The sequence below is a fragment of the Euprymna scolopes genome, chromosome 11 (genome assembly GCF_053919585.1).
Source record: "Euprymna scolopes isolate OS-2025 chromosome 11, ASM5391958v1, whole genome shotgun sequence".
Taxonomy (NCBI): Eukaryota; Metazoa; Mollusca; class Cephalopoda; order Sepiida; family Sepiolidae; genus Euprymna; species Euprymna scolopes.
The window spans coordinates 100,060,620-100,076,022 of record NC_136492.1 but is presented as its reverse complement, the minus strand read 5'-3'; the positions used below and the strand labels follow the sequence as shown (position 1 = coordinate 100,076,022).

The window sequence follows — 15,403 nt, the reverse complement described above, 5'->3', positions numbered from 1 at the left end:
TTGATGCATGATATATTCAGTAGCATTATTTCAGAAAATTTTATTTGCAACATTTATTTAATTAAAAAAAATGTTCTGAATCTTTACATTAAATTTATTTTATGTTTATTTTTTGCTCGCTTATTTTTTTTTGTCTGTAATACATAATTACACTTTTTATTTTTTTTTTGTTTTGTTTTGTTAGATTGTGGATGAACAAGATTTTTTTGAGATTATGCCAAATTATGCTAAGAATATTATAATTGGATTTGCTCGTTTAAATGGGCAAACCGTTGGTTTAGTTGCAAATCAACCAAAAGTTGCTGCAGGTATGTTATCCTTTTTGTTTGTGTTGTTTAGAAGAAGGGATTAATTAATTTTTGTTACAAATTTATCTTGCATAGTTTTTACTTCAAATTATTTTTCCAAACTATGAGTATGAAAGTTTCTCTGAAAATAATGATTTTGATTCTTTCTGTCCACAAACATCAGTGGTAATCTTGATGGTTTAACAATCAAGTGGAAATCTTTGTACGAATAAGGCATTATTTTGGCCTTGTTAAAGACAACAGCTGAGTTAGTTAAATGAGGCAAACATGACACTGTGTAAATTTCTCTAAGCAAAAATAATTCTAACCTTTCCTTAACGGACAAAAACCAATTTATTAAATGCCCAGAAGTAATTTTCTTAAAAACCTAAAATATTTGCAAGCTAATTTTATTTTACAAATACTTTAAATTTACGAATACTTAGATTGAGAAAGTTAGGTAAAACAGAGGACAATAACAATTATGAAACATGATAAATTTAAAAAATAGTAAAATTTTATTACATTGATTTTAGATTTAGTAAATTGATTTGATTTGATTTTATCAATTTTGTGAATGTGGTGTAAGACTACCCCATGTCAAAGGTCAACCTATGACACTGTGATGAATGGCAATCTTAAGAATTAAGAAAAGTGAATGAGAAATTAATATTTAAAATATAAATTTAGAATTGAATCCAAAAAATTGACCTTCCAAAATTATATTAAATCTAGGGAAACAGTGATACTGATTTTATCCCCATCCCTCCATTTGATACATTGAGTTCAATCAGATGGACATAGAATTAAAAAAAATGTAGGGAAATCAGTATTTCCATTGTCCACCTGCATCAGATAATAATGGAAGATGCAAATAAAACATTAGATGGGGCAGCTTCAAAAAACAAAGTTGTCTCAGTCGACATTCTATTTCACTCCTCCAATAACAATCCCCTCCCTCCCTCCACACACACATGCCTTGGAATTAATCATGAACTTGTAAAATTTTAAAGGAACCGAGACTTAAAAGGTAAGAGTTACTTAAAATGTGAAGAAGATAATTGGATGAAAACATTGATTGCCAAATGAAAATTGTTAGGATCACATTTAGCTAAGTTACAAGGAAAGGTAATTACTAGTGTGTTAAGGGAACTTGTAAAAAGATTAAAGAATTAACTAACCTCACTTCCATCCTTGTCGAACCCACCAGTGCCACTGGGACCCACACAATTCAGAGACCCCCTGTGCTTAATTCATCATGCCGAGAACGGACGCTCTATCAAAATATCTTAAGAAAACTTTTACGGCTAATTATTAATAGTTTTCCAAGAGTTTTATTTCATACAAATTGTATCAATGTTCTGTACATAAACTGATAGGGATATGATGAAACTTGAGATTAATTTTTATTTTTGAGAACTTGTTTATGTCTGGTGGCTAACTAAAGCCAAATCATTATTTGATAACTTGAAGCCTTCTTCCATGATCAAAGAATGCAAAGTGGGGCAAAGGTTTTTTTTTAACCAGACGGCAATAATTAGTGAAGAAAATGTGTTTTTGATTTTGATTTTTAAGAAAGGCTTTGACAAAAATACAAATGTGTAATTACTTTTTGTGTATATAAAAGAATGATTAAAATTTTATTATTGAATTTTAAAGACATTTTATCTCTTTTAAAAGAATTTAGGTAATTCATACTAGCAATACTTGATTAAAATTTTATTATTATTATTTTTTTTTTTATATAGGAGTTACCACTTATCAAGGCCCAGAGGCCACTTGAGGATAAAGGTTAAAGAGTGTACAGTAGTCAATGGGACAATATCGTAGTAATTGTTAGTAGTGGAAATTTGGTAAATTGAATTACTTAAGAGGAACGGCGCATCAGGAACTTGTTTACATTGGACTTGAAGACGACCATATCAGTGGGAAAGCAAGTAAACGGAAGAGAGTTCCACAGGGTGCATTTCTAAGAAAGAAGCTTTGTTCATGGAATCTACGTTTAGGTTTAGGCACATATAAAGTGTAGGGGAAATTTTTTGTAGTATTTTCAGCTAGACACGTGTTTCTCGTGAAAGTTTGGTAAGGGGGGACCATAGATTGGAGTCCAGATGAGCACTTGCCATGAAAATAACAATAAAGCAGAGACAGGCTCGCAATGTCTCTTCTGTGAGAAAGAGGTTGCAGGGAAGAAGAAAGGGCATCTTCTACTAGGCTATGAAGTTTATTTTGAACTCTGTCAAGGCAGGATAAGCTCTTTCTAGCAGCTCCTGCCCAGATGTGGCAACAATACTCCATTCTTGGTCATACCTAGCTCTTACACAGGTAGAGAATTGCATCAGCTATGAGATATCTACTGGATCAATAGAAGAATCCCACCATTTTTCCAGCGACCTTGGCAACTGATTTGATGTACATATTCCATTTCAGATCAGGAGTAAAGGTCAAGCCCAATAGGTTGTCAAAACATGGAGCCTTCCCAAGACGAAAGCTATTCATTTCAATTGATGCCAGATGGGGATTAGAGTGTTGATGATGTAAGGATTGAAGCTTGGTTTTAGATGCATTAAAAGTAACCAGCCACCTGTTTCCCCATTGTATCACATGCTCAAGATAAGAGGAGAGAGAATCAGAGAGAACTTGGTCATTTACAACCTTTGATATACTGCCATAGATGGTAATGTCATCAGCATAAATGTCTACGAATGATCTTAGGATGTGATTTGGAAGATCAGTGATGTAGATCAGGAAGAGAGTTGGGCTTAGGATGGCCTCCTGAGTGACTCCAGCATTAATACTGAGAGCTTCTGATTTCTGCCCATTAACCACTACTCTTATGAACCTATCAGAAATGATTTAATAATTGAGAAGACATTTCCAGCTATACCATAGCTAAAGATCTTGTGAAGTAGACCTTTATACCATACCCTATCAAAGGCCTTTGATATGTCGAGCAATTCCCCTAGAAAGGAAGCCCCTATTGAGAAATTCACTAATCCTGTAAGATATAACCGTAAGCACGTCTGCTATAGATCTAGCTGAACGGAAATCATATTGCATGTTGATTTATTTTATTATTGATTTTGAAAGGCTTTTTTTTTATCCCTTTTAAAAGAATTTAAATAATTCATACAAGCAATACTATTTGAACATGAAAAATGCAAAATTAACAATTAAAGAAAATAACTGCAGAAATTATTTGATGTTTAAAAAACACAGTGAGAAATTATGCAGTTCAATATGCAAAATTAAATTGTTGAAATTGTTTTCATTTGTAGGATGACATTTTCAACCAGCTTTCAATTTATTATTAATTCAGTTGATAATAGTTAATTTATTTCTGTTGGAGATGATGTAAGGAAATAATATTTTCATTATATTTTTATTGTCATCATATTTGAAATGTTTTTTCTACAATTCTTTTGACCATTATAATTAAAATATTTTGCATACAATGTGACTCATTCAAAAATCAACTTCTCTCGGACTAATGAAAAAACATCAGATATTTCTAAACTTTACAAAATGTGGAAAAACAAAATTCTGAAACTTTTTTTCAGGTTGTTTGGATATCAATGCATCGGTGAAAGGAGCACGCTTTGTACGTTTCTGTGATGCATTCAATATTCCTATCATCACATTGGTAGATGTACCAGGATTTTTGCCAGGTAATTGCATTTCTTTTGTCATTTTTATATTTTATAATAATGTGACTTGAACACATTTTGCCAAATTTTGACTTAAAATGTCTTGTCTCAGTAGAATTAGAATATAAATAGAAACGAGAAAAACTTATATGTCCTTGAAACTTTGGATTCGACGTCGTCTACTGGAATGCCATATGAAATTTGCGCGCTCACTCAGATGTTTCTTTCATACCTGCTATGTTCAGACACTGCATTCATCTGCTTTTTAAGTTGTTTAAGATAACATAACTAAGTTTGATCATCACTGAACACAATGAGTTGATCATTGTTACTGAAGAAATCAAATGTCTCTAAATGTTAACATATCTTTGGAAATGAAGAACGTAGTCTCCTACTGAACATTGTACATGTTCATTATATCATTCATAATCATAGATTATAGCATGATTTCCATTTCCACCTGTATGGAAAATCTTCATCTGAGTGAGGATATGTGGCCATTTGCTAATTGGGTTAGGGTGATGCTTGCAGATGTCTATCCATATCGAGTAGTCTGTTGATCATTTGGGTTTGCTGTGTTGTACTGCCTGTTTGTAGTACATGGCTTTAGTATATGTTTGTAGTACATGGCTTTAGTATATGTTTGTAGTACATGGCTTTAGTATATGTTTGTAGTACATGGCTTTAGTATATGTTTGTAGTATATGGCTTTAGTATATGTTTGTAGTTACTGGCTGTTGATATTTGTTAGTAAAGATTCTTGTTTAGAATACTCTTCTCTTGACTTTGGTTAACCTAGGTTCCATGTTCCATCTGTGCTTGGATATCGGCTTAAAATGTTCATCCCAAGGCGACTTCATGGCTTTGTAAAATGTACACTGGTGAAAAGTTCAGTTGAATGGTATTTTTGTGTATTATTTGTGATGCCTCTATCTAATGTTGATACATAGTTTTTATTATTTCATGAGAAAATGTTTGCTACCCATATTTTCATCTTATCACTCATTAACATGGTGCTCATCAATGAAAAAGTTGTGTCTGCTGACATTAAAGTTTGTTTTTTTAACTATAATTGTCCTTAATGTGAACTAATTATACTTTCTAATTTGCCTGTTAAACCGTTCTTACGCTGGAGTCCCATGCAAGAATTGTTTTAAAAAATCAATTTAGCTACTGTATGATAATAAAAGGCGAACTTTTAATTGGTAGAATGACTGTGTTGTACAATGAGTATTTGTTGAAAAAATCATTTAATAATTGCTTTGCAACCTTTAGTAATTCTTTTTCCAATTTGGAATATAGTATCTTATTTAAGTTAGTGATAAATTTGTTTACTTCTGAAAAGAACAATCATTATGCATAGTCGCATAATGATCACTGCTTTAGTCTAAAGTAAGCCATTGTCATAAGAATTGTAAAGTTTAAGTTTCAAATTTTTTTCTTTATTTTGGTCTTGTTGCTTATCTTTCTCTGATCCACACAACTGAATTTGAGTACTTTGACTGCAAAAACATGATCAAAACCCAATCACCTCCATTTCTGCATAAAAAAAATAAATAAATATAAAACAAATTAACAGACTGAGCAATGATAAACATTAGGGCAGCTTCAAAAGACAAAGTTGTCTCAGTCAACATTCTATTTCATTCCTCCAATAACGATACCCCCCACGCACATATGCCGTGGAATTAACCATAAACTTCTAAAATTTAATTGAATTATCCATCAAGAAATATTGTGTACCATCCTTGAAGTTTAAAAACGTTATGGATGTTGTAAAAACTGTGAATCTGATTCTATCTTGTGGATTGATTCATCGACAATTAAAATTTTTGTTTTAAACTCAGAATATGATGACCTTGCATAATTCTTGTATGTACGCTTGTTTAGCTGAGGATCGCTGTTAAAACGATTACCTGCCTTATATAAAGAGGTAACGATATTTCTCAAAAGTAAATATATGGATAGTTCAAATTTTTGAGATTTTGATTGGCTACTTGCTACTTCAAGGTAAAACCCAATTTATAAATGAGATGCATAATCATATTGTTGTCTTGAAAAAAAATGTGTTGTAGAAACATCAACTTAGAAATAAAAATTATGATTATTTCCCTTCACTTCAAGCAATGAACACAACAGGGTTCAGAGTTATTTGTTAATATAATCCAGGATTTGTGAAACGAATTTGTATCACGTTTTGGTGACTTTTGTTTGCATAAAAATTATTTCAAATTGTTTGCTGCACCATTTGATATTGAAGTGGAGAAAGTATCAGAATGTTTTCAAATGCGATTGATATGCAGTGTGACAATCTTTTAAGATCAACAATTCCCAAGATATTTCATTAATTGATTTTTATGCAAAATATATTTTCCAAGTGGAAAATATTTCAAATAAGTTATACATGCAAAAAAGATGGCATTTTTGTTTGGAAGTACTCATTAATGTGAAAAACTTTCTCAAAATTGAAACAAACTATAAACACTTTCAGAATAAGATTGACTATCTTGATGGTATCTTGCTCTTAGCATCAACAAGTTTGTATATGTTCATTATATTAATTATAATCATGGATTATAGCATGATTTCATAGAATCGGTGGAAGATATATGGAAAGCACTCAAAAAGGACGTCACTGAAGCAGCGGCCAACACCGTGGGTTTCACAAAGCGTCGTCAAAAGGACTGGATCTCAAGTCGAACGGTGAAATTGGGTGAGGAGGCTAAACGTGCCAGACTCAACGGAGATGCCAACTATCGTCGCCTTCGCCGAGAAACAACGCACTCTGCCCGCAACGACCGCAATGTCTACTGGCACAATATCGCAACTGACATGGAACATGCGGCCTCGGTAGGGGACTCCCGCAAGTTATATCAACTATTGAAGTCCAGCACACAGACGAGGTCATCCGTGAGCGAATCCATCCACAACAGTGGAGGTGAAATCATTACTGAGCTAAACGCACGATTGGATCGGTGGCACGAGCACTTCCGTGAACTCCTGAACCACCAGCCTCCACCTACAATACCAGGTCAAAACACCCCCACCGCTGCAGATCTCTACGATTGCTCGTCAGATACCCCCAGCCATGAAGAAATCAGAGCCGTCATTGCCAAGTTGAAGAATAACAAAGCTCCAGGCGAGGATGGTATCCCGGCTGAGGTCTACAAGACCGGAATCGATGAATTAGCCCCTCGCCTACACCAGCTGATTTCTGAGATTTTGAATAGTGGGGAGATTCCCCAAGATTGGAGTGACGCCATCCTTCTTCCCTTTTTTAAGAAGGGTGACAAACGGACATGTAGTAACTACAGAGGCATCAGCCTTATAGATGTCGCTGCCAAAGTCTTCACTATCCTCATTCTGAGACGGTTTCAATACGAAAGGGACAGAAGGACTCGTCCTAACCAATGCGGATTCCGACCTGGCCGCGGATGCATCGACCAAATATTCACGCTGAGGCGAGCCTTGGAACAGCGCTGGTGCTACCAACAGCGTACAATCATATGCTTTATCGACTTCGCTGCCGCTTTTGACTCGGTCGACCACGGTACCCTGTGGAGAGTGATGGAAGCAGATGGTATCCCCCTGAAGCTACTCAACTTGATCAAGGCCTACTACCATCGGACTCGCACGCGTGTCCGCTGTTATGGCCAGGACTCCTCTTTCTTCAACGTCAGCAGTGGTGTCCGCCAGGGATGCGCGCTCTCGCCCACCCTTTTCAATTACGCTATTGATTGGATCATGGAGCAGGCGCTGCCTGGATATTCTGGCGTCGTGGTGGGGCGTAACTTTCATCTCACCGATTTGGACTACGCGGACGATATTGCGGTTCTCGGGGAGAGCTACAGAAATATACAGACGGTGCTGAACCGAATCCAGGAGAAGGCAGCTGCCATCGGCATGAGAATCAACGCCAGCAAGACGAAGATTCTATCGACTGGCATCCCCCAAGCAGAAAGGTCCTCTGTCACTCTCAACGGGGAAACCCTCGAGGAGACGGATAGCTTCAAATACCTGGGCTGCACGTTCATTGGTACCGGTCAAGACATGAATGAGATTGAAGTGCGCATTAATGCCGCACGAGCTCCCTTTTGTCGACTCCAAAGGCGATTATGGTCACGGCCTGAAATACGTCTGAGGACAAAAATACGAATCTACCAGGCCCTCGTCCACTCAATACTTTTGTATGGATGTGAGACCTGGCCCATACAGAAAGCGGATCTGCGACGCGTAGAAGTTTTCGACCACTACAATCTTCGCCGCATTCTCCATGTCCGTCCCTTGGATTTCGTCGCCAACAAAGAAGTCCGGCGTCGCTGCAATCTCCAGGCAATTACTGACTTACTGCGGGCCCGACGCCTTCGATGGTTCAGCCATGCCTCTCGCTGTGATGCAGGGGTCTTTATCCACAAGGCTATCTCCCCACGTCCTCTACCTGGCTGGAAAAAGCGTGTCGGTGGCCAGCTAAGAACGTGGCTCGGGACTATCAAAGCCGACGCTGAGCTTATTTCGGGCCCGCTCATCTATGGCCTGTCTCGTTGGAGACGTGACTGGCTATTGCTCACTCGGGATCTTGCCTCCGATCGCCGGGCTTGGGCCGCAGCGGTACGAGATGTGCATCTTCATGAAGCCGACTCAGCTCCTCCAGGGTGAATGTCGTTTCAAGTACAAGTATGATTTCATTATTGAGATACTCTTAATTAGTAAAAAATCACCAAGTTTTTCATTAGTTCTTTGGTTGTTAGTGATAGGTTAATACTACTGCTATAAACAAATGATTCCAACAAATGTTTTCAATTGAATAAATATTTTTAATTATAGTAATTAAAAATATTTATTCAATTGAAAACATTGGAATCATTTGTTTATATTCATCTGTTAATATAAATTATTTTTATGCATATTCAACACTTAGGATTAAATGTGAATATGCAGATCTGTCAACACTTTACACTTTAACTATATCGTCAACCTTCGAATGAAATTTATGTCATTTTCGATAGAATAACTACACATCTCAGTGCACAAAAAAATATTAGACTATCTACCAGTTATCTTTCGTGTGATCCATGCTGGCTATGTTTAATGTTAAATAATGGATCCATACTTGTTATGATCCTTGCATACATTGAAAGATAACAGAAGTGATAGGAATGATTAAGTGAAAGAAGCCAGGGAAATACTGACATGTCAGGTAGCAAAAATCTAAAGACAGTTGAACATACGTGCATGAACGTGTAGATGATACCGCATGTGCATGTAAGTATATGTTTTGCAACTATTTGTACTTTGGATAGATGCATCTCGTTTGTGTGCATTTTATTTGTGGTGCAATTTTCAATAACACTTTCAAACATACATTTCATCATTTTCATTCATTTCACTTCCGTTGATTTTTTTTCATATTTTGACGTTTCTTAAGGAAAACTAATTTTTCTTAGGTGTTTTTAAATTTTAGATTTTCATTTGTTTTTCTGATTTCTCAATATTTATTTTCATTATCATTTTAAATATTTAGGTTAATAGGGGTTTGCATATGTAATTTTTTATTAATGGCGCACAACTCGTCATTATAATATGACTTGGACCGCAGGGTCGAATGAGTTGCTGACCCCTACTCTGTGACATGGCATCACACTTCATGCTAAATCTTTTGAGATTTTAAAAATAAATTTATTTTTTTTACATACAATAAACATTGTTCTAAATGATCATAGATTATTATTATTTTTTTTTAATTGAAAAACTTAAAAAAAAATTTTTCAAGTTGGGGATAAGACATCCTACTGGATACCAGACATGCACCCGCTATTTTGTATATTCCAACTGAGAGATCTTTTTAAAATTTTAACTGTCCCTTTAAGTGCAATTGTTTAAAATCTCTGTTGCACTTCGTTTACTGGGTATATTTACCAGGTAGTTTTTTTATAAATTACTTATTTGCAGATATCTGAAAGTAAAATTAATTTTTTGTTTGTTAACAAAATTTTTTTTTTAGGTACAAGCCAAGAATATGGTGGTATCATTAGACATGGTGCTAAGTTACTGTATGCATTTGCTGAAGCAACTGTTCCAAAAGTGACTGTCATTACGAGGAAGGTAAACATTATTTTTGATTATTTATTATGAATGGTAAAATTTCATGTTCCCCCATGAAATTGATAATTTTAAAAATCATTTAAAAAAATCCAGTTTTATTGTTTTCTTGTAGAATAGAATCTCTTCATTTAAAAAAGTGCAAATTTCCCAATAAAAAGGAACGTTATCATATTTATCAGAAACATATTCTTATCCTTAATATGTTGACATAAAATAAAGGATTTAATGTTTTGTGTATTATACATTTTCATACATAATTCAAAAACACAAAAAAAAGTAAAAATATTTAAAATTTATAGCAATTAACAATTAAAAATTATAGCAATTAACTTTTGTGCAACATAAAGAGCTTTAATAAACATTTACAAGAAACCTACGAATGCACCAAGAAGTCCAGAGATAAATTAAATATTACAAACTAATGTTAGGTAAATAGATTAAAAAGAAACCAGCATATTACAATTTAATCATCATACATCAAATAACTTTTTTATTATACTATAAATATTTGGCAATGTTTTAATTACTTTTATCAAAAGTTTAAATAATTGTAATCATCTTTTTGTTTTTCTTTTAACAAAATATTTAAATCATGTAATTTTTTTTTTTAAATGTAAAGCTGTGAAATCTACCAACACTTAAAGGTTATTGAGTTTAAAATGAAACGGTTTAATTTGAATTTCTTTGCATGTATGTGTCTAGCATTCACAACACCTCACCTGTTCATTTGTAGGCTTATGGTGGAGCTTATGATGTTATGAGTTCGAAACATTTACGAGGTGATATCAACTATGCCTGGCCAACTGCTGAGGTGGCAGTAATGGGAGCAAAGGTAAACAAAGACAATTACCTCCTTGTTGTGATTTTTTTTTTTTTTTTCTTTACACAGTGATCACCACTTATCAAGGCCCGGAAGCCACTCAGGGATAAGGGTTATTGCAAGTACATTACGTTAGTGTGGAGATTTGATGAAGTGTTTAATTAAGGGGGCGGTTCATTAGGAATTTGTTAACATTGGACTTGAAGACATCCAAGTTGTAGTCCGGAGGGAAGCAGGCAGACGGAACAGAGTTCCACAGGCGTGCAGTTCTAAGAAAGAAGCTTTGTTCATGGAATCCGCGTTTTGATTTAGGCACAGATATAGAGTGGGGGAAATTTATTGTTAACTATTAATACTATGAAGAGAATTGTAATTATTTTTTAATCAGTTTTCACTTTATTTATACTAATACGGATTACCCAGTATTGTCCGGGTGTTAGATATATTATACTGTATTAAATAATGGTTTATATCACAAATGCAAGCAGTATTGTTGTTTTTTTTTTTAATATACAGAAAAGTAAATGAATAACATGAGTGGTGACATGTCAATTGTGCATACAGCAGAACACGTGATGTCATCAAAGTATAGCAAAATGTGTTCATGTGTTAAGTGCTTTATACATTTATTCACTTTACATTGAAAATCGATTAATAAATATAATGATAAACAAAAGAGCGGAAAGTTAGTTTGACAGCTTGTCGTATCACACTTACCTCTCACACTTATTATTTTTTGACTTGCTTTCTCACAATGTGAGTGTGGCCATTACTTGTGGCATTCAGTAATTTATCACTTTCGGCATCAAGAATTTCATTTCAGCTTTAAAAAATGGCAGAGAATATCTGTATACTATTATGCGTACCACGTTTCTGAATTTTTGAGATGAGGATTGGTTATATGCATTATTATCATTCATTGGACTCAAGATGAGAACAGTAGTCCGATAAATAATAATAATACATAATATGCGTATGTATACTATCATCAGTCTTTCTTTGCATGATCACCCAAGAAAGTAATTTTTTAAATTTCATCTAATATTGCTGTTATGCTAAACCATGGTGTGAAACTTTGACTAAAAGTATTTTTTGAAAAGAAAGATATTACACATGCACTTTTTAACTTTTCTTTTTTCTTGTCCAAGTGTTATTGATAACATTAATAAAGTGTAAACATAAATTTTCTACATGGTTTCTGCCGAATTCCAACAACCACAAACACTGATTTTCTGTATCCTCCCCCCCCCCCCGGAACATTCAAGATATTACAAAAAGAATAAATAATTATATCAAACTAATTAGAGTTATTTGATTGTAAGTAAAAAATTGGAATTAAAGACAAAAGCTGACAACTAAATTCAAAATGATTTATTTCAAAAGATATACAAATCAATTACATATTATATAAATTTTATTTTTGAAAATTGATAAATATCTGTTTTACTTTGACATAAATGGTAAAACAATTTGCCAATTTGGTATTTCCCTTTTCTGTGAAATATATAAAGCATCGTTATTAATAGTTTTAATAATGATAGTAAACACATCACGTGTTGTATCTAGTCAAGCAAAAGGAAAATTATCTTCTCATCTGGGAGCTCATAAATTTCTTTTTATTTTAAAAATGGCATTTATCACTGTTTATTTATTTTTTTTTTTAAGGGTGCCGTGAAAATTATTTTTCGTGGTGATGATAATCAAGCAGAAGCTGAATATGTTGAAAAATTTGCCAATCCATTTCCAGCCGCAACTAGAGGTAAATATTGATTTTTTTTTTTCTTTAATGTGTATATTTTAATAAATCCTTTGACATTATAGGGATAATATATTGGATTTGACATTATTTTTATTAGTTCTTATCAGGAATAATATTATTTTAAAATTATTTTTCATTTTGTAGTAGAAATTTTATTTTTTATATATTACTATAAAAAATGAATAACTAAATGTGGTTTGATTGTATACAAAATAATGTTCATCATATTTTTATCTCTCATTTTCAAATATTTTCTCATAAAAGAAAATGAAATGAGTAATAAATTGTGTCCTTTAGCAATTATATTTTCACAATGAAATTAAAGATTTTATTTTGCAATTATTTTTGTTTAATACACAACTCGACATTTTTATACAAATGTTATGTAAAAGCAGGAAGAGTCAAATTGGCGATAAAATCTTTTTGATAATTGTTGACCCCGTTACAATGTTTTTGCTTTGCACTGATAAAATATCACAAAAGTAATTGACATTTTTTTGAGGTTTAAAACAGTGAAAATTTTCAGTTCAAATATTGAAAGTGTCATTGATAACATTAATAGAGTAAGTGTAAAAATGATATTTGACAATGATTAGTGTTTGACAAATCTTTTTTTTTTTTTATCTCACTAGCTGATAGTTTTTTAACAAAAACTATCCATAATTGCATAAGGTAACAAGTAGTTTTATAAAATAGATTTAGATTATTTGTAAAATCTTAAAATATTTTATAATTTAATTATTATGAAAAAATGTGAATTCTTGATGTCTAAAATGTTAAAATATCACACTTTTACCTTTTGCTGAAATCTAACTTTTTGATTGCGTTACAGGTTTTGTTGATGATATAATTGAACCTCGCACAACACGTTATCGCATCTGCCAGGATTTAGAAATGTTGGCCAATAAGAAATTAAATAATCCATGGAAGAAACATGCCAATATTCCTTTGTAAAATGGTTTAATTTTGCTGTTTTTATTTATCCAGATGAGATGAAAATAAATTGAAGTTTTTGTTATGCACTCACGTTTTTTTAAATTTTTTTAATCATTTTTAATCTCTTTGATTTTAAGAAGCATTATTAACCGTATCAAAAAATATTATTTTAAGAGTGTATGTATCAGTTTTGTTAAATAAAAATACCTTTATAGAAGTTAAATTCTTTATATATCTTTATAGATAAAACTAAACATAATAATGCATTGCCCTCAAATAGTTTTATTTAAATAAGTGCAATCCTTTGACCAAAGCTAAAGGAAGTAGCATATGCAATAAAAAAAATATATTTTATTTTTTCAGAAAATTAAAAGTAAAGTTTACAAAATTGATTTGGAGTAGATTTTTAAAAATTCATAGCGACATTTGCATCTGAATACAACATCACTTTTCAGAATTAAAGATAATTTAAATTATAAATATGAGATTCTGCTATTTCCAAAATCATTTAAATTTCAATAATTATATTTGAAGAATACTTCTAAAAATATGGTATTATTTTTATTGAGGTTTAAAAAAAGAAATAAAAAATATCATAAAAACAATTGTATGTAATATGTATGTAAGCACAAATTCTACAAGTTTGTTATGATTTAGATAAACAAAAAGGAGAAAGTAATTTGGGCACAAATAATCAAGAATAGCAAATATAGATAAAGATTCTAATGGAAATGAAATTTTCTATATAAACAATCTTTGCATTTTGCAATACATGAAACTAATCTGCTGAGTTATATATAATTATATATGAGGATATAAAAAGCAGGTTTATATTCATTGTATTTTTTAAATTTGTTTTCTACAAATGCAATAATTTTGATTTGCTCATAAAAATCTAAACTTAGAAGGCAAGCAATTAAGATTTAATTTAATATCTAAACCCAGATTGACAAATTGTAATTTGATTTCTCTCTTTAACATGTATCCAATTTTCTTATTAGATATCTTCTCTCCATTGATCATACAATGGTTTGTGGGATAAAGGGTCAATATAAGTAAGTCCATTATGAGGTGACAACATTTCTTGTGAAATAGCTTCATATTCTTGATTTGTGTCTACAATCTGAACATGGAAAGGACTTCCAGGCACATCTACCTCGGACCACTTCACTTGGATAAGATACAGTCCCGTTTCAAATGGGTCATAATGACAACTTATTCTCCGATCTCGCTGAGTTTCACGAGACATATGGACTTGGAATGCACCTAAAATAGAAAATGTTTTCAATTTACACATCCAAGAAATTATAAAAATTTGAATTTAATTAAAAGTTATTGTAAATGCTATGAACATTTTCTTTTTTTATAAACAAATTCAAGTTTTACACAATGAACAAAAAAATGTTGAAAAATTTACATCTTTTTTGCAGGCTAAAAAAGACATTCAAAGCAAAATTGGTAAATCAAAAACTCGTCAAAAGATTCTTTAAAAATAGTCATATTTCGATATTGAATTTAATCAAAATAGGCGATAAATTTTTTGTAAAATATTTTTTGCCCAATTATACCTTTAGGTCCACGTATGCGTACAGTGAGTTTGCCAGCTCCAGCTCCATCTGTTTCAACCAAAAAGTGACTCTGATATGTTGCAAGAATGCCGTGTTCTACACCAGGTCCACTGACACGCACTTTGCTGGCATCTGGCAAACCGCCGATCTTCAAAACATAAGGACTTCCTAAGAAAAACAAATTGCAAAACAATTTAGTGTCTTCACCATAATAAGCACATTTATAGAAAGAAATGCTATTTCATTATTGAAAACTTAGTTTTAAGTGGAGAGACAATGTTTGT

The 15,403-nt window shown here is 32.6% G+C and overlaps 2 protein-coding genes across 3 annotated transcripts in view; one reads left to right on the top strand and one right to left on the bottom strand.

Moving 5' to 3' along the window:
* LOC145287984 (propionyl-CoA carboxylase beta chain, mitochondrial-like) overlaps positions 1-13,637 on the top strand; it is an 84,568-nt gene extending 70,931 nt beyond the window's left edge. Inside the window, exons 12-17 of the mRNA XM_080135980.1 lie at positions 185-308; positions 3,848-3,955; positions 9,936-10,036; positions 10,770-10,868; positions 12,522-12,615; positions 13,448-13,637. Of these exons, the coding sequence (XP_079992106.1) occupies positions 185-308; positions 3,848-3,955; positions 9,936-10,036; positions 10,770-10,868; positions 12,522-12,615; positions 13,448-13,569 (648 nt within the window). The 3' untranslated portion in view covers positions 13,570-13,637. The remainder of the gene's footprint in view (positions 1-184; positions 309-3,847; positions 3,956-9,935; positions 10,037-10,769; positions 10,869-12,521; positions 12,616-13,447) is intronic.
* A 766-nt stretch (positions 13,638-14,403) lies between these two features.
* LOC145287981 (filamin-B-like) overlaps positions 14,404-15,403 on the bottom strand; it is a 306,042-nt gene continuing 305,042 nt past the window's right edge. For both annotated transcript variants that reach the window (XM_080135974.1, XM_080135975.1), the window contains 2 exons: positions 15,120-15,287; positions 14,404-14,817 (listed from right to left, as the gene is read on the bottom strand). In XM_080135974.1, the coding sequence (XP_079992100.1) occupies positions 14,549-14,817; positions 15,120-15,287 (437 nt within the window). In that variant the 3' untranslated portion in view covers positions 14,404-14,548. The remainder of the gene's footprint in view (positions 14,818-15,119; positions 15,288-15,403) is intronic.